At 39.7% G+C, this 21,094-nt stretch overlaps 1 protein-coding gene across 1 annotated transcript in view; it reads right to left on the minus strand.

The window, feature by feature from the left end:
* Positions 1–461: 461 nt before the first annotated feature.
* Positions 462–21,094, minus strand: part of LOC139695644 (trehalose transporter 1-like protein) — a gene marked incomplete at its 5' end in the record, with an annotated part of 263,322 nt that continues 242,689 nt past the window's right edge. The window contains 6 exons of the mRNA XM_071594454.1: positions 462–921; positions 1,072–1,398; positions 1,480–1,643; positions 4,003–4,200; positions 9,416–9,557; positions 9,627–9,768. Coding sequence (XP_071450555.1) covers positions 462–921; positions 1,072–1,398; positions 1,480–1,643; positions 4,003–4,200; positions 9,416–9,557; positions 9,627–9,768 — 1,433 coding nt within the window. The remainder of the gene's footprint in view (positions 922–1,071; positions 1,399–1,479; positions 1,644–4,002; positions 4,201–9,415; positions 9,558–9,626; positions 9,769–21,094) is intronic.

The raw sequence follows: 21,094 nt of genomic DNA on the forward strand, positions 1-21,094 counted from the left end.
CATGATGGTGGCTCTGGCCCAAACCACCACCACGCTAGACCGAAACGTATGTTACCTTCTTGACAGCCTTCGTATTGTCGTAACGAGCTAGCCTTGTAGGACAATATTCTCTTGCATCATAGGAAAATAATAATTAGTATTTCCAGTGCCGTAGTAGTCGTGAATTTTCCCGACTTCCGTTACGGTGATGGGAACAAATAGTAATTATTTCGTAACGTCCATTGCCCTTAGTTGATCCCAGCAGCTCATTTCATCCACCATAATACTTCGAATTAGGAGCTTCCTGCTGCGTAAACACTCAATGGTCATTAAGGCCGGCAATACATGAGAGCTGATTGTGAAAAGGACCAGCGACGCAAACGCCCGACCTCCCTCGAGTGCGAGTCAAAATGTTCTCTTCCTAAACCAAGTTTTTCACTCTATTCAGTCAATTTCTAAGCGGCAATGGACCCTGAGGTCAGTTAGACGGGGATTCCCACTTGGTTGTAGTCCCTCTTTCCTGCCCCCCGCCTGCCCTCGCCCCCGCAGCATCCCTCACCCCGCAGACACTCGTTTCCCTGCTCGCACTCCGTGCACCCCGCCGCGTCCTCCCCCTCGCCCCCCCTGGGGTCCATCTCCTGCAGAGGCTTCCCCCTCGTCTCCGGCACGAGGATGAGGACGAACGGCAGGGCAGCCGCCGCGATTCCCGCGTACAGGAAAAACGCCCCGTGCAGACCGAGGGCGGAGATGATGTCCACGAAGGTCTTGACTCCAGCGAAGCTGGCAGCATGGGACACGGCGGCTGCCATGGCTCCCGCCATGCCCCTCCTCTCCAGCGGAAAAAGCTCGGACGCCAGGAGACCCGGCCCCGCCGCCGGACCCCCGATCCCCACGCAGAACGAGATGGTAAACCCGAAGACGCACAGCAAGGGGACCCACTCGCTCCCGGGACCCCACCACGATGCCACCCCCAGGTCGCCCCCGCTCACGCCCACCACGTCCCCCAGGGCGGAGCCGCCGCCGAAGACGGAGGAGACGTTGGCGGAGGCGTTGACCGCCGCCGCCGCGGCTCGAGAGGCGGCCGCCCCGCACATCCACGACCCGCCCGACTCGAACGACGACCGGCACAGGATGTACGCCCCGAAACCGCCCAGCGTCAGGGACATGACAAGACTGGAGAAGAGGAGCAGAGGAACGCGTCCGATGGTGTCCATGAGCAGGCCCGAGGCGAGGGAGGCGACGAACTGGACGGCTCCGACGGCTACGGCGCCCTCGTGCGGAGTAAGCCCGCTGCCACTCCCGAGGGTCTGCCTCAGGATGGGCACGGCATAGAAGTTGAAGGCGTGCGCCCCCGAGAACCTCTGGAAGAAGACCAGACCGCCCGCGGTCAGGATGGGCCTCAGGAGGGACTTTGAGCGGCCACCGGTGCCGTCGCAGCGACGGCAGGCGCCGGGGGTCGCCGCGACGCCCGGCTTGGCGCCGCCCTCCGGCGCTTCATGCTGGCGTAGGCGCCGGTGCCACCGCTTCCGCCGCTCCCGGTGCACGTTGGCGCGGAGCGTGGCCATCTCCTCGGTCGCCGTGGGGCCCCGGAACAGCTTGAGGGTCCGGGCAGCTTCCTCCTCGTCGCCGGCCATCAGGAGGTGGGACGGGGTCTCGGGGACCACCTGGCGACGATTCAAGGCACGGTATTCCGTGTAAAGATTGCAAGTTGTGCGAAAAAAACAACACCGACAATATTCGGTGTAAACAATGCCGACTGAAATCCATTCCACACACATTCGGCTCAATCGTACGAGTAATCTTCGGTGTAAACAATGACAGTTACTCAGTGCAAATCACGGTAATGAAAGTAGTTCCAATAAAATATGCAAATCAATATAATTATCAGATTTTCTGGAGAGTTCTTTGGCATTCCTTTGAACTTTTAAATAGAGTTCATTAGCATGAAACCTAAATTCATAAAACGCTTTCATTTATATTTTTCAAAGATAATTTTCAAGCAATGAATAATCAGGTTCGTAGTTTTTTACAACTAGTATTCTCATAATCAATATTTTATTCGGCCCATCCTTCTAGGGAAAAAACTCCCAATATAGTAATTATGAGAAATATCATGATAGCAACATTGAAACTAATTCAAGGAATATTCGAACATTTAATAACCATTATTTTTTGACCGCCCTTTTCACCATTAGATTATACACGAAAAAATAATTAATAACAAACCATAGAATCAGAGAGATTGCCATTAGAATGTCATAATAATCCCATAATTAAGATTTTCCGACTGAGAACCCATATTATTCATAACATATCCAGCACGACTCTTTCCTATACGAGTACGTTAGAAACAAAAGTTCATCACCCGCGGTTGAAAAAATCGCATTTGAGCGCAAAGTTTGCCGATACGCGATAAATGATAAGAATATCGATAATTTGAACAATCCACAGTTGAACAAATTATTTTCTTCGAGGGCTAAAACCAAAATTTCTAGGCATGAATTTCCCACTGTTTGGCTTTTTCATTTTCTAATTTTTACATCGCTAGATATCAGGTTTAGTTCAAGGACAGGCCTCATTAATCAAATTGCTTTTTTTACGATTTTTTCGTTCTGACTGTTAATTTGTCTGGAATGTATAGCTCATTAATCTGAGTATTGATATCATGAATAGTTTTCTACGCTAAATTCTAGAGAATAATTAATACGTATTGATTTGAGAGATGGTTGACGCCGATACTTTGTGGAAATAGATTTGTAAAGAACGAAGAAAGAATCAAAGTCTTTGATTCTTTCTTCGGGCTTCACAAATACGTATTGATTAAATATTATTAATAACCAATAATATTAATAAAAATTAAAATAAATAAATAATTTTGAAAGTTAATTCTTATCCCAGTTCTCTGGGAAAAAGAGGAACACAGTTGAGGAGACCCTTCTGGGTTTTCTCCGAGTTTTTCCATTTGGTGCGAAGACAATTTCGCATGCATACCCAGTTAGCTTCTTCAGAGGTGACCAACGCGGAAGAACACCCGAGAGACATTCCTCTTTTTAATGCCTCCACTTCAACACTAGGAGGAACATACTTAAAACCAAACAGCCTCGCAGCTTCTGATTTATTTAAGCATTTAAAATCCCGGATGAAGCCTGATGAGTGAAAACCATTTCATTTCCACGCACATTAGTGATGTAACTTTAAAGAAAATTATAATGAATGCTGCAAATCTATTGTGCACGTAAGACTTTGAAAATCATCATGTCTTGTTATTATTTTACTACATCTATTTAAACAGCATTATAATATATAATGGATACACTTCGAGACACAATAGATTGGTTAGACTTAAAAGAGAAGGGAAAATTGAAGGCAAGATACCGCGAGAAAGACTAGGACACGAGCACATAGGACACAATTTAGGCATTCACTGAAAAGCAATCAGGATTCCCCCTGATTGCTTTTCAGCAAAACGGAAATAAATTCTAAATAGAGCAGAAAGGAGTGGTGCAGCAAACCAATATCAGGAATGAAATAATGATGAAGATGCTTATTTTTTAAATTTTAATTGATTTGTTAAATAGGAACATTTCTTTTAAACCTCCAACGAATATCAACTTTTTGTAGAAATCGGTTATGAGGCAAGTAACTTCTGTACAGAGTTCCCCGATTTATGGAACAATTTCATTATTATAATTTAAATTGCTTTGTTGCATATAATAAAATGTATCAAAAACCTCGAATGAAATTTCAGTTTTATGGAGAGATTGGTTATACGGCAGTTATCTTCCGTACAGCGTCGTCGTATTTTGGAAGGTTTTCCCATCAGTAAAATAGATATCCATCTCCCTAAGTGCTTTTATGATGCTTTTCGTAGCACTCATTAGTAAACAGAGTACTCATTTCCTCGAATGGGTAGAAGGTTATTTGTAAAATTGCATTGGTATAAATAATTTTCGGCAAGGATCAGAGGATGTGTATATCCCCAGAGGGCCTCGCCGTGCTTACGTCAATAGTTTTGTTGCTTACCTGGCAGCACGGGAAGGGGATGAGGAGGAGGAGGAAGAAAGCGGCGGGTGCCGAGGCGGAGACGAGCGCCAGGTGGCGCCAGTCGAGGTTGGCGGCGCCGAGGCCGGCCAGCACGAGGCTCCCAAGGTGTCCGGAGGCCTTGAGGAGGGCGCTCAGGGCCCCTCTTATGGCCGGGGACGCTATCTCACTCACGTACACCTGAGGGAAGCAGGGGAAGAGAAAGAGGATACGTTTCGCAGTTGAGTACACGGGGTGCAATCAAAAGGCTATTTCTGCTACCACTCAAAACACATGGCGTATTTTTCAGACTTTTTCCCGATTTCAACCACCCTGGTGATGCCGAAAGGTATTTTAAACCGTTCGCAGAGATGTACGTCATGTCCGTTATTCTGGGAAGGCAAGTAGTTCCACTGTAGAACCGAAGTATTTCGAAAAATTCTCCATGTTCTCCTTAAGTATACGAACGACGAAAATGTTTAACCTCTCTTCTCTAAAATGAATATTACAGAAAAAAACTCAACGTTAAAAATAATACTCGTTAAAGTACCTTATTCTAAGTTCAGACATAGATTCGACTTGTGAGAAAATGAAGAAACCAGTCTTTCGTCAGTGCAAAGAAAGTTATTTCAATTTTTTCGGAGGCAATGACCGAAAACAGGTATATTTAGCTCGTAGCTGCTTTATCACATGCATATAAGGCATACTTGACGATTAAAATTTCGTCTATACGCACTAATTTAATTATCATATAATATACACGTTCCTGATTATATACATTACGGGTTATGCTGGCAAAAGCCCAATTTTAATTTAGAAGAATCAAGGTTTAGGGAATATTGTTTGCTTAGTGATTGCTTGACACAAGTCCTGATAAATATCAGCTGGAATTATTCTGAATAAATGCGACAAAATAAAAACAAGAGTTTTCCAAGCTGAAATTAATTTATATTCTCTGCAAGCCACCTCTAGGGTATGTGGCAGGGGTTGGATACACACCAAACTATTTTGGACCCGAATATGACCCTACCACGGTCGGACTATGTTATTCTGATCCCTTATCGTTCGTGAAAAAAGTTAAATCTTAAACCTATCTGTTCTACACTTTATCTCTTTAATTTTATAGAGTGAATCTCTCCAACCGTAGTATGATGTGTGTAATAATACATTTTCAACAACACTGCTACAGAGACACCCTTCCAATTTATGCAAGAGATTTAATCTGCAATTTAACCTTTGCTCCTCGAGTGATTCCCAGCCTAGCTCCTCTAATATTTTGGATACGCTACTAAGTTTATCATAACAACGTTTCAAAAATCTAGCTCCTCTACGCTGCACGCAAAATTATTCTGCCATTAAACCAACTTCGTGAGGATCCCATATACTGGCAGCATATTCTAAATGAGGCCTAACCAACGACAGATAACATTTCTCTTTGACCTTTTCATCACATTTACCAAGCACTCTTCTAATACATCCTAATTTTTTGTTAGCTTGCCCACATATTCCCCGCATGTGTTTCACCCAGGAGAGATTTTGAGTGAGTGATGAAATTCAACCGTGGGAAATATATTTTGCTTGAGAGAAAATAATACTACTACCACTAATACCCTGCAAGTAACTTCTAGGGTGTGTGGCAGGGGATTATTACACAACAGATACACAGTCTCGAAAATTAAGTTTTTATTAATTTTAATTAAAATATATTTCTATAAAATAACTCAAATTAGGAAGATCATGTTTACTAATGGTACATTCACTACCGTATTTAAATGAAATACACTTCTCCATTTATACGAGAAGAGCCGTAGGTAAGAAGAAAGAAAATACCTTTAATTAGATGCAATAAAGACGACAATAGGTTCCTTAGAATGGAAAAGTAAAAATACTTCCCCACCCCCCAGAGTGGTCGAATAATGTTATTCTAAACCCTGAATTGATAGGACATCTCTTCAGCAGTGATGCTGAAAATGTGTTATTACCCCCGTAGTACTACGGTAGATAGATAGATATTTATTTTGGGGCTAGATTGAAACTATGGAGTCTCTTCTACCACCTAACCCCTAGGAGAGATCATTTCAATAAAATTAGAGAGATTAAGTGTAGAACAGATAGATTTAAGATGTCATTTTTTCCACGAACAATTAGGGATCAGAATAACATTATCCGATTCGGGGCAAAATTAAACTGGTGTGTATGGACCCCCTGCCACATACCCTAGCGGCGGCTTGCAGGGTACTAAAATAAGACACCTCAATAGTTAGTGGGAAAATGGCATTAGATATCTATCTGTTCCACATTTAATATCTCTAAGCTTGCTGAAATGATATATTTTGCCGTAGTACGTCGGGGTAGTAATACATTTTTGGCATCGTGTCTAAAGGATTCGCCTTCCAATTTATCCAAGAGATGTTGATGATATTATAGAAGAGAGAATTTGATGATATTATAGAAGTGTTCCTAGTTGAATTTACGTTTATTTTTAAGTTGCCAAATTTAAATATACATGCATCAACATCTCCTTAATCAGTTTACTGCAGAGCAACTAAATAAAAGTAGTTTCGCTGTGTTTTCGAAAAACAAAAATCATGAATTGCGATTTCCATTGGCATTTTTCCACGTTAGAAAAATCAAAAACACCACGATTAATATTGCCGGAATTTTAAGTAAAATATCATCAATTCAATTTCAACAAACACACTGCCAAGATATTGAGCATCTCACGAAAGTAACAAGTATCACGACGCCAAGGAACTTAAAAATAAATCAGCTGACGTCGGAAATGCCACGTCACTTATGTCGAAGACATTTCCCCCCCCACCTATCGATGTCCAAAGCGGCAGGGGAAGCTCTGTAGAAAGCATTTATGTCTCGAGCTTCAGTTGCTAATGGAGGCAGTGGCACCAAGACTAGCTCGTCTTCTCTTTCCGGGCCGAACTCGAAAGCCCACCCGTCCACCCGTCGAAAGGGACTGGTGCATCATAAATTCCCACAAACAGACTCGCACTTAAGATCGGTGTCGACATTTTGACTCCTCCGTGCTCCGACGGGATGCATGTTTACCTCGTGTCATAATTTGAAAACGGGAGACAGGGCAGCGGGGACGGAACCACTGCGCGCCGCCTGGGGAGAATGGCTACCATATGAGAGGTGGTGGGGGGAGAGAGAGGAATAGGGGGCAGTTTCACAGTCTTTTATGCCTGCGAGCCGGGTTAGACGTAAGGGCACCACGGGTGTAGCGGTAAACCCCTCACCCCCTGGTGTGACTCCTCCGACGCCATCTGTAGACGGACGTCCAGACGACACGAAATCAGGGGGATAATGGGAAAGGGTGTGTTGGATGGAAAAGGGGGGGGTTTCTAGGTAATAGAAAGTGACGTGTGGACGGTCACGTGCACTGCAAACGCTCTATAGCCACGTGGGGAAATGTCCGAGGGTGCGGAAGAATTGGGATCTGTTTCTTGAGGCTACAAGTTGACAAACAACATGTGATGGGGAGATAAAAATTTATAGTACCAACTTCATACGTCAAGGAAAACTATATAATTTTTTCCACATAGCTTACCGAGATAATTACACAAGCATAATATTTACAATAATACACTTAACACGTACTGTTTTCTGAATTAATGCCACCGGAATTTTTATTGCAAAATATAATTCAATAATGCATTTTTTATTCGTCTTGACTGGTAAATAATGAAATTTGAAGGCAATTAATTGTTATTGATACATTTTTTAATTTGTACCAACATAGTAATGACAGCTGCATTTAAAACTCGACACTTGGCAATTAGAGTTAAACTTAAAAAAGTGCGTAGTGATAAATGCTTGGAAAGAGAGCAGTTCCTTCCCGAACGCCTACTTCATTGGGAACACCGTCATGGAATGTGTACACACAATTAAATACATAGGCGTTACCCTTACTCACGACCTCTCCTGGATAAAACACATACGGGGAATATGCGGACAGCCTAACAAAAAAAATGGATTTATTGGAAGAGTACTGGGTAAATATGATGAAAAGGTCAAAGAGAAATGTTATCTGTCGTTGGTTAGGCCTCATTTATAAAATGCTGCAAGTATATGGGATCCCAAGAAGTTGGATTAATTACCGAATCGGATCGCGTGTAACGTAGAGGAGCTAGATTTGTGAAACGTTGTAACGATAAACTTAATTACCGTGTCCAAAGTATTACAGTAGCTAGGCTGAGAATCACTCACGGAGCGAAGGTTAAATTACAGATTTAAGCTCTTGCATAAACTGGAAGGAGGTCTCTTTGCCAGCGATGTTGGAAATGTATTATTATCCCCATTGTACTACGGTAAGAGAGATCGTGTTCATAAAATGAGAGAGATTAAGTGTAGAATAGATAGATTTAAGATATCATTTTTTCCACGAACGATAGGCCATCATAATAACATTGTTCGATCGCAGTAGGGTCATGTTCGGGTAAAATTGTTCTGGTTGTATTCACCCCCTGCCACACACCCAAGAGGGTATAATTATTAATTTAACTCCCGCGTTATTAGGTACTGAAAACATATTTAACATATTATCCTTCCTGATTTAATATATTATTTTTTATGATATTGCCATTTATGTCAACAAGATAAAAATGATAAAAATAGGATCTTAAAAAGCCCACAATTTTACATTACAGGAACCGATATCTCGAGTATGGGAAGCCATTTTCCTGACTGAAATAAGAGCATTTTTGTAAGATTTGCGCTCATATTGTAAGCTTATAAATATTATTCCAAGGGATGTAAAAAAAGCAAAATACATAAAGAAAAGCGAATGCTAAAATAAAGATTATGAAGTAAGTGATGGAAAAATATTAATTCATTCAAAATGCTCTCTGAAGGAAAGATTGCATAATTTTATAAATTACCTAATCTCCGCAACATTTTTGGGACAGGCAGATTTAAGATGCCATTGCTAACGAATACCCTTCTCATGAGTAGCCGTGCTTCGTAGAAAGCCGCTGATATTGTTTACTTATTTCAGTATCAAAATGTGACGGATGCTACGCGGAAATTACAGGAATTATTCCTCAAACATTACATTCAGTTTAAGTCATTTCGGCAATATATCCGCGATAGTGCACTCAGACGTCTTTCCACTAGTTCTCCCTTGCTAAACTTTTAACGACATGGAACTTATCAAGCCCAGGAAAATAATTGCATTCAGTGTATAAATGACAGTTCCGTGTTCGCCCATTGATATGCCTTACCTATTCACATGAGTGTAGAATTTCATAATGAGAATGTTTTGTCGAGTATTATTAAAGGCTTCATTCACCGTTTTTACCATGCAAGTAAACATAAACAGATAAATGATCTGCTGAAAAGGGGGTGGGAGTCATGTCACCACGTGGTGCACATGCATCGGACACCATATCGGATTGGCTACCTGTGTGACCAGCAGGAGGACGGCGCAGCAGAGCCCGGCGACGAAGGCAGCCGCGAGGAGGGCGGGCAGGGAGCGTGCGAAGGCGGCCAGGAGCCACGCCATGGAGGCGGGCCCGGCGGCGGCCACCAGAAGCCGCCTGCGGCTCCCCAGCAGTCCCCACCGGAAGGGACACGACCTCCCACCACCGCCGCGGCGGCTCCAAGCATCCGACGAGGAGGCCGAAATGGCCGCGCCCGCGATCACGGCACCCGCCACCGCACCCAACAGGGACACGCTGGCCACCCACGACGCACCCTGAGGCCCCAGGGCGAAATTTGCAATCTCCTCCAGGCCGTCGTCCCCGGCGGAGTCACCTACGAAGAAGGGAGGGGAGGAATGAGTGATTGGACGGTCGATTCGCCCGGGTAGACACCCTGCGAATCGAGGGTGACTAATGTCGGGCAATGTCGTAGGCTGCCGAGATATCAGTTTCATCTACTTCTACTAGTACCCTGCAAGTCATCTCTAGGGTGTGTGGCAGGGAGCGTGCGAAGGCGGCCAGGAGCCACGCCATGGAGGCGGGCCCGGCGGCGGCCACCAGAAGCCGCCTGCGGCTCCCCAGCAGTCCCCACCGGAAGGGACAACAACATTCAACATTTGGCTTGCAAAATCAAAAGATAATTTTCTTAACTTTTAGATTATTCATATCATGTAAAATAATTCAAATTATGTAGATCATATGATGTACAGGTACATACACCAAGGCATTCAAGTGAGATATAAGCATAAGAGAGGAGCAGTTGATGACAAGAAGAACAATAAACTACGGTTAGATGAGTTAATGACAACAAAGATTTTCAGGCAGGTAGGCATCTTAAGTAAAGGTATGAAGAAAAAGTTAATGGAAAAAATTAAATAAGATGGATAGTTCTTGACTAAGTAACTTGGACGTTAGAGAAAGAGGGAAAGTATAGATTGTGGACGGTTATGAGAAGTGAGTGTGTAAATGAATGGAAAAAAAATAAAATTGACGGAAATGAAAACGAATTCTGAAGTTCTAGCATTTGCAAAGAAAATAGAAACGGCTTGTGGAGAAATTTAAATAAGCCAGAGCAAATGAATGCAGGGACTACTGAGAGACCGTGGGTTGCTGAAGGCAATAATACGAAGAAGGCTATAATAAATTCTGGGATGGCGAACAAGAGTGAGGAAAATTATAGACATTTTGAATGGAATTATATCTATATCTACAAGAGCTACACTATTAAAGGGAGGTAAAAAGAGTGCAGTAGTGAAGATCTTGAGAGAGAGAGAGGCACTGTGACTGGCAGATTCAAAAATCCGTTTTGCCCTCGTACGATATGCCATATTAACAAATTTCATCTCGAACCCAATAACCTGAAAAAATGAAATCAAATTAAGTACTAAAATGTAATGAATAATTTAAGCACAGCAACTATTACACTATGAAAATTGCCACGTGTCGTGCGTCATCAGCGAATGTTCATGCACAAAAATTAAATGCATTCGAGTGAGTGTTTGAACTAACTATTTTGCATGTATGTCTGGTGCTCTAACTTCTCCCGACAGAGTCGTTGCGGCGATTTGCATTGCATTGCGTAGATATTGAGTGCCAGGATCCATCAATAATCTACTCTAACCAGGCAAAATACAGCTAACACCGTAGTTTTTAATGAGACTATTATTCTCCAGTGCATATCCAAAACACTTTCTCTCACTCATAAACGAATTCACTCTTTCTATACTCTTTGCAAGACTTCTTCATAGGGGGGAAACTTGCAAATTACGATCACTTACTCAATTTCGAAAAGCCCTGCTTTGTATACAAGGACTTAATGCCAAAAAGTAGTTGCGATATAAATGTATTCAGTTAGAATCTGCTTGGAATCATTCCGTGATGGAGAAATTTTAAAAAGTAACGACCTACATGCAATATTTTACTTCATCACTGGTAACACGACCCCGCCTTAACTTTTTTTGCAAAGCCACAAATTACAGACTCGAAAGTCAAAAACTCGTATGAACAGCATCCCAATAATGCGTGCGTCATGTTTTTTCAAATTTGGCCGGAAAACGCACACGCAGTTTTCCTCCTTCCTCGGAATTTCCCGGCGATGGCCACTTCAACTCCACGGCCAAACTTCGGTCTTTCCGAGCCCCAATTTTCCCCGGGATCACTCAAATGGGAATAACTAATCAGTTTGGGTTCCGCAGTGACATTTTCCGATGCACATATTCACGCGTACGACTCCAACACTCCCCTGAGCATGACACCATAAACAGTCCAGTTAACAACCTCCCCCGCCGAACTACCAATTGAGATTGAACTTGGAATGGAGTTCTGGGATTGACATGAGTATGGCACGTTATCGGCGGGTATCTTCTAAATATAACGAAAGCAGCAACGCCTACTTCGTTTGTTCTTTCAATATCGCCTTTCAATCTCTTATCGAATGAATTTTGGAGTTTTATACCTTGAATATATTTGGAATTGTATATGTATTTTATTGTACATGTGTTTGTATACATATACGAGGGTCATCCGGAAAGTAGTACCCGTTCGTGAAATAAAGACACAAAAGTAAATATTAACAAACATAAAAAATTTTATTTGAAAGAGGATACTTTAAACTACTTCTCAACATAATCTCCAAGCAAATTAAGGCATTTGTCATAACGTGTGACAAGTTTCTGTATTCCTGCTGCATAGTCCTTCGCCGCCAGCTCATTGAGATACGCGAGGGACCCATCTTGCACAAATTTTTGCATAATGCAGATGGTGTTTAACAATTTCATGAACAATTGTTCGAGAAACATTGGGAAAATGCTCACAGATGTCATCAATTGTGACGCGCCGATCGTTCCTCACGAATTCGTCAACTGAGCTCACCAGTTGGTCTGTAATGACAGACGGTCTCTCCGAACGCTCATCGTCGTGTGTGTTCCCCCTCCCCATGTTGAAGTTGCGACACCACCGCCGAACAGACGACTCGTCCATTACATTGTCTCCATACACCTCCTTTAATTGGCGATGAATATCACATGGGCGAACGTTTCTTGCATTGAGGAATTTAATCACTGCCCTCACTTCACAACTGGCGGCGTTCTCAATTTTTTTAAACATTGTAAACAATCACAGAAACAACACAGGCAATGCTAGCGTCACGCAACTTGGCTCAGAGAAGGCAGACAAGCCACTGAAGCTATCTGACCTCGTCCAGCGGCTACTCGCGTCGTCAGCACTTCATGCGGCACGAACGGGTACTACTTTCCGGATGACCCTCGTATGTACATATTGTATATATATATATATATATATATATATATATATATATATATATATATATATATATATATATATATATATATATATATATATATATATATATATATATATATATATATATATATATATATATATATATATACACACATAGAGTCATTACCTCTCTATCTTCCGAAGAAAACGGAGCAGAATTCCGTCGAAATGATCAAGAAATAACGGGTGAGTGACCTTTTTTTGTGTTTCTATTTTTTTTGTTGCTGTCTAATTTACTATTCGGCACTTCCGTGTTACGTCGACGAAATATCATCATTTGTATACATGAAAATATATATATATATATATATATATATATTATAATTATTAATATATAATTTAATATATTAATATTAATTAATTATATATATTTATTAATATATATATTAATATATTATATATATATATATATATATATATATATAATATATATATATATATATATATTCATGTATACAAACACAAACGTATGTATGAGGGTAAACTAGGTCTGAGATGTGAAAGGAAAGAGAACGCATGGTTATCTCGGTTGAGATTCTGAGAATATTGTTGGCTATGTTGAAAAGGCTCTGAAGACAAAGAATATTGTCTCGGGATGGAAAAAGCATGCATGAAAAATTTTCTGCATTTATGAATGTGACAGAAATTAAAATCGAGATTCTCCGGAGCACAAAAGAATGTGTGAAAAAATTTACGCATGTGAACAGGTGGACAAAGTATGAATAAAGGGGGAAATATCGAAGAAATAAGCAAAAGAGAGAAAAATCCCTAATACGTGGTTCTATAGAAATCCAAATGTTCGAAGTACATATTTTTTTGATGCGTTCATAAATGAATTATAATGATACTTATCGGAAACTGGGGCATTAATAATACGGAAATATTTTAGAGCTAAGAATTATTCACGTTGTATTCGAAAGATTCCGACTTAGTCAATGCAGGCATCTTCCTCGACACATTATATCACTCACTAGGGAAACTTTTGAAAGTCATCTAAAATGATTTTTAGACGTCACTCTCCATTGAAATCAGAATTAACTTTTAAATGAAATCTGCAGCTTTAACTTCCTTCCAAATATATTATTTTATTTATGATGATAATCTTTTTACTTCGATACATCTGTCCCCATATAATATTATTTTTTGGCGTATCGTCTACCACACAGACATAATCTCTGGATTAATATAATATCTGTATTCCGATAAGTTCTTTGCCTTTCTGCAATAAAGACACTCCAAATTCCAGGGCCTACAAAAATTCAAGAATATGAGGAGAAAGAAATTCGACAAATCTCACTCGCGTTTTTCAGTCTTCCGATGGTTGGAGTTTACAAATAGCAAACGGGTGCACTGAAATTCCAAATCGGAAAGATATTTAACTTTATTTACAGACCCCTACAAACTATTAAATCAAGTGGTAAAGATTTACTTGCCTCGGCACCGGAATTAATTGCTTGCAAATGTTGGCCTATTTTTAAAATTTGAATGTTATTTTCAATGAATTAAAGAGTACTTAAACTTATACAGTAATTATTAATGGAACGCCACTTTGGCAGGACATTATAATTTTTATATTTACGAGTATAATCTTGGTATAATGTTAGGAATAGGTACTCGATACGAAAGCTCAAACGTTAACCTGTTAATAACGAATTTTTCTCTTAAAACAAACCTTGATTCGATTGAACGCATTTATCATAAAACTATAATATGTCTACAAAAATGACATAAAATGTTTACACCTCATAAAAGTTCTCTCTTCTTACTGCCGTTCCCAACATTTTGATATCCCGTCAGGGGTTCTCTTAGCGGTGAAACCAAGGTTACTCTTCAATCATTTGTTACACATCTCCATCTCGTCGAAACAATCAGGAATGAGCTTTGAACTAATCATTTGATAAGCATTGCAGCAAATCCACGACAACTACAATCATTCTAAGTCCAATATTATCCCTACCGTTCTCCTTTAAAAAATAGAGAAACACATTTATGGCGAATCTAAAATAAAAATTTCTTTTATCAACCACAGCGTGTTTCCCCGGAGGCTTTAATATTCCTAGAACTCTTTATACCGTTCTCTTTGTGACCTTCCATTCAATAAAAATATTTACACCATTCTCTTTATTAAATGCCTCTCAAAACTGCTCTAGTAAAAAACCCCGATTCACAAAAGTTGTCAGATGCGACGGAGAGTAATTTCCAAGAGGGTTCGGACAGAAAATCTCTATGGCGGGAGTCTAGTGAAGGTAATCGCAGTCTGGCCGGCGATTAATCATCAGTGCCGCCGCGGACAGAATGGAAGTAAAAAAAGGATTTTTCCGTGGCAAGTGACTACAGGGCGGGAGATACATCTTCATTCCCGCGAGAAAACTTGTTGCCATCCTCCCTTTGAACAGATTTCTGTGAACCAGTTGTACCATGAGAATTGATACTCCTATTTCATCGGAAGCATGTCGTCATAACATACATAACATGAAACATATCCACTGATAAAGTAAGGTTAATGGTTAGCGGTTAAGATGGTGGCGATTGCTTGTTAGAAGTGAAGGCACTTATTTCACGGAAATAGAAGAGGAGAACGAAATTGTTGTGATAGGTGAAAAACCATAATCATCAAGCTGTTTTCTTACCAAAGCAAGTAAAAAGACACACATGGTTGTAGCACACGACATAAACGATATGAGAGGAAGGGAATGGGAAAATGAGGTCCCAAATGCTAAATATATATATCCAAAGGTTTTCCAATCAATTCATTTGGAAAAAGAATAGTTTTTTCAGTGATCCATGGTTATTTTTCAAAAACCAAAAACTGAAGATGCTGCAAGGATTATGGTGAATTAGTCAGTTTAAATAAAAAAATTTAACCAAACACGTAGTTATAAATATTCACAGTAAAAATACTGTAAATGGAAACATTTTTACGTAGGCAAAAACAAAGATATGTAAAAGACGGAGGAACTGCATTTATGTATATGTAATACTCGTACTTTTTATTCGTGCCAAATAACAAAAGCATCTACAGTTGGGAAGGTTTGCAGAAAAGGAGACAAAATACTGAATGGCGCGAAATTAATAAAAGGCTGACGGGGGGAGGTTGAATTCGAAGATTTCAGAATTAAGATGCAAATACACTATAATCAAGAAATTGGAGACCACATTTTGAAGATTAAACTCTTAGAAAAAAAGCGTGTCATAGTCAAGTATTCATTCAGATTTATCGAAACATTAAATTAACTGATTGATAATCCTTTAATTTTGTGTCGTTTTAAAATATATTTTAAGATTTAAATGTTTTTTGATTGGGTTCCGCGATAGCACATTTTTTTATTATTCCTTTATACATAACTAATAGCTATATTGCATTGAACATTATAAATAAATATAATACCCATATATACTGATAGTTTCGTGTTACGATGAAATAACGATATTTATTGGTCATTCTTTATGCGGGCGGTTGTTAATTTTCATGAAACATTCCACTTACTCGAAGTTCACTACCGCGATTAGTCAATACTAGGCTTTTTTTTGGATCAAAGAATCGCTGCCGCGATTGAATATTTCTTGGAAAGATTTAAAATCAAAAGAGCATAAAAAAGGCCGTGACGTAATAAATGGTATTCTATAAACTGGCGCGGGCCACACTGAGTGAAGCACATTTAGTGTACACTGAGTGAGCAGAAATCTAAATCTGATGAATGTACTCCAAATATGATCATCTTATTTTTAGGGCAAGTAAAATAGCATATACAGGTAGTTGAGTCAATATATTTGAATTTCATTAAGCATCGTAAATTAGTTTACTCTTCTACATTCATGGTATTCTGTAAAACATAATATAATTTGTTCCACATTCAATTACTTCTGTGCCTGACTGAATCATTAAAATATTTGTCTTTACATGAATATTTGCTGTTTTATACATTTAAATAAATTTAAATCATGAAATCAGATAAGAAACGAATCACATCAGGAGTTTGTCCCTTTGAACCCTTATCTTCGTTGGACGTCATAGTAAGCCTTTCATTTACTTAAAATGAATTTGGAAATTTAGGTTACGTACACTCACGCAACCAACAGCTCATTACGAAGGTGTTCCTTTTTACCTGTTCCTTGGAAACATATTTTTAACGTTCCAAGATAACCTACAGCTTGCTAGACCCATTTTTCGTTTTGACTCTCCAACTGTGAGAGAATGACACCAATGCCACCAATACGCGAAATTATCGCTGTGCAAAATCAGGAGAACGTAAATATCTTCTTCCTTATCCAACATTTTGGAGCACCGCTCCGACTCCGGCAGCAGAAGACAGTCATGAGTCATTTTCCCACAGTTCGTGCCCGCTCTTTTGTTCTCCAAGGGCGGTTTGTTTGAGTGGGTGGGAGGTATGTGAGCAACGCTATATTCCCATTGCGGCAAAGAGTTTGCAGATAGGAACGGACTGCATTGCGGTACGCATTAGATGGAACAGTGAAATTTAGAGAATCGCAATGCAGTGACCGAGAGAATAATTCTTCTTGGAGTGCGACTTCTGCATCGACGGCTTGGACCTTTTGGAAGAAATGAAACTTCGCTTGTTCCCCATATGGTCACGTAATACGGAGACATTGATGAATCCAAGCGTCTTTCACTCGGTAATCCTCGCGAAAAATAAAAATTCTACCCATTTTAGGTGCACGACGCATAAGCCAAAGTACTATTGGAAATTTGCAGCGCAGCACCAAAGTTAGCGCCCGATATGACCTCGACATTGGCAGCAAATTTTTCCGGCGAGCGTTTTCTTCTGCGTAAACCAAGAGAGGAGTGTTTATTTCCCCGTCCACCTTTTTTATATCCTTTCAGTATCACTTTCTTGCTTTTCCAAATGTCCTCTAAGTGTACAGGATAAGGTAAATAAATAAACAATGTTTCCCAATTAAGTTACAGAACTACTCGGGGAACATTCCACACGCTCCGAGTCGCAGAATTCCGCCCAAATAAAAGGAAGCGACTGCGAAAGAAATAAAGTGGTAAAGTTTAAGGCAGACAAAACACTTTCACTTCCGTATACTTGGAGGTGGGGTCTGTCACTGCTTCTAGAAACACTGCGGTTTAAACTTCTAACGGAGAATGGATTTCCCATGTAACAACGGACTATATCACCCATTTGAATAATTAATTATAAAACCCGACCACAAAAGACAGATAAACCATAAACACAGTAATCAAAGGTCGGTTCGGTAGGTGATGAGTTCACCCAGTACTAAGCCCTATACGGTGAGTGGAATTCAGACATCAGGGTAGGGGGGCCAGCTCTTTCCCCTGTGCCGACTTTGGCTTCCCAGAAAGACCTGGTACCCGAAAAATCACATGAGGGTTGACCGGGAACCGAACCCGGGCCCTACGGTCAGCAGTTCAACGTTATACCCCTGAGCTACCGCGACTCACGAGAGACATATGAATACAGCAGTCTACGTATCGAATTTAGATCAGTCTAATGAGTTGTTTGCAAAACCTTTTCACGTTTATTAACGCATTTTATTTTTCTAATCCGCATGAGTGGCGGAATGGAATCAGCTCCCCGAAATTTAATATTTTACAACTAAATTATCTACTGTAAGTAGTTTATTATTGATACTCAGCTAATATTGCTACATTGTGACGAACTTGCAATCTTCCAGAGCTTAGACATCAGGATGCACCCTGAGAAGGCAGGGTAATTCCCAACCAAAGATATCAAAGAAAAACCCGCAAGCATTTATTGCAGAAAAAAATCTATTCAAATAAGTCTTGCTTGCGAAACCTTTACTATAGAATAAAGATTTTGCTCACGCCAATGTTTACATTAAAATGTTAAAAAGTTGAATAGAGAATTAAGTTTGGAAATATAAGGGTTAAGAGAGCATAAATTGGAAGGCAGAAGGAAATACATTAAAAGAGGCTAAGCAATAAAACTGAGAGTAATGAGATTTCCAAAAACTACGAGTAGAAGTTTTCAAGGATAGTGAAGAAGTACGCAACGTATTTTCAAGAAGTCCAGATCACAGCTTAAGGTAAAGCGGCATAAACTAGAAAACGAGAAAAAGTTCACGGACTTCCGTGATAATTAGGAAGAAATATGGCATCGTTCTATGCGAGTCACGAGAAAAATTGCGTTTTTCAAAGAGTTATTTATAAAGTGGTCGGCAGAAATGATCGTGGAGGCTTTAAAGTAGGAAAAGGTTTCAAATGCGTTTTCGACCCTACTTTACAGCCTCTCTACAAATGGTTAGCTATTGGAAATCTGGTTTATTGAGGAAAGACAATGAACGAGAGAGGAAGCCTGTGATATTTGAGTACGTAGAAGGACGTAAATTTTGGATAGAGGGAAATATGTAAAAAATAAATGCGTATGTAATAATAGCAGGCATGATATACGTTTGTATAACGGTATAAAGGAAATATCGGGAAAAAGGTGTTTATGTGGTGCGGGACTTACGTTCAGGGCATCAAGGAAATGTTTTCAGGGACTATCCGAAAACTGGACACTATTACATGCTACATATACTATACATGCTAACTATATTTACATGCCTACATTATTCATTTCCAATTTTAATAAGAGAAATTTCCTAAGACGGTATGACTCATAATCAGGCGCCCAAAAATCATCCAGTTCTTTAAATACAGACATTTCGTACGAATAATCTTCGGCCATAGCCACGCAGACACTCGGTTATCGTTTCTCGAATGGCGTGAGATGCGCAATATCGAAAGACATTTTTAGACACTTAAATGTCCCACTTTCGATATAGCTTTCTCAGTTGTGAAAATATTACGAGGGCATATGGTCGGCTGGAGTTTTCCGAAAGAAGTTCTAAGTATAAGACCGGACGTCGTAACTTGCAACCGTATTTCGTGAATATATTTAGCTACAAAACCTGCTCCTTGTATACAGTGTTAACTTCGGTAACACGCTCTTCATAAATTAACTCCATTTTAGCATTTACGAGAGTTCAATGCCGATGAACATTACTTTAGGAGAAGATTTACGTATTTCGAAGCACTCGTCGCCAAGAGTGTCTTTCCGCGACTCAGAAGGTGATACTCATTCCCTTCGCCACGCTTCTTTAGTCGAATGGGAGAGAGCAAATATATAATTAATTAGTTAATGCTTGAGAAAATAACAGAAAAAATCAGTCTAAAACACAGAAACGACCCTTGATTAATAAAATTAAATTAAAAATTATTTACGCTAAAATTTTACATTAACATTCGAAGATTTAGAGGCTTAATCATTAATACCTACTTCTGACCTTTGTTCTGGGAATTAAGATAATTATCCAGCAACTGCCACGCAAACGCAAAATTTCTGCTTTTTCCAATTATAGAAAGCATTTTTAGCTAGAAATTAAATCTTCTGTGCTAATTCCTTGCCAGATTCACTAACAAAAATATCCAACGATATTCCAGAAATTATTTTACCGTGGAGAAATTATTATATGCAACTTAATTTCGATTGAAGGATGCTGTACATGAGAGTCTATGAATAGTAAAAATGATATATTTTCCAACACCCTCACAAAGCCTACGTTTTTCAAGGTAGTTCATGTCAATGTTTCTTCCTTTATTACGCTGGCAATCGGACTCTGAGCAGCAGGGAGTTATAAAGCAACGAAACCCCAAATTTGTTTTTTTTTAGGCACCTCAATGCACATATGAACAAATATTAAACGTATATGAGGCAAATGGAAAGGAAAAAAGGAAGAAATGGACTCATGGGAGAATGAAACAATCTGGTTGGACAGGAAGAAGATGAGAATTTTGTTGGAGGACAATGTCTGGGGGAGAAAAATAACTGAGGAGAAACGGAAGCAGATTTATGGAAAGAAAAATTAACAGATAGCAAGCACATGTTTCAAGTATCATAAAAGAAGTCTTTATTTATACTTTGAAACGTCCCGGAGAACTCAGAGAATGAATCAGATTGATTATATATTCACTAAAAATTTTCAAAATTAAGTGAAAAAATAACTTTCGATATCCGACAAGTAAACATACCACGACTCAATGATAACATAGTAAATACGAGTTTTATAAAATTTAAAATGAAAGAGGTCTTTTAAACATGAGATCTGAATAAATTAAAATATAAAATAAGTAATTTTAACAAGAAATTAAGAAATAACAACAGTCAAAAGTGCGGAGTGAAATAAATGAAGAACAGCAAAAAATTATGAGTAAGAGTCAGATTTGAAAATACTTGAGGAGAGATCGAGGAAGGGTAATCAAATATATAAAACGGAATTGACAAAATAAAATATTACAAATGGAAGAACGACAGCTGAGAAATCGGAAGAAAGATGTATTGAAATTACAATTAAAAATTAAGAATATAAAA

This window comes from Hetaerina americana, unplaced genomic scaffold, assembly GCF_022747635.1.
Source record: "Hetaerina americana unplaced genomic scaffold, ioHetAmer1.1.p SCAF_61, whole genome shotgun sequence".
NCBI lineage: Eukaryota > Metazoa > Arthropoda > Insecta > Odonata > Calopterygidae > Hetaerina > Hetaerina americana.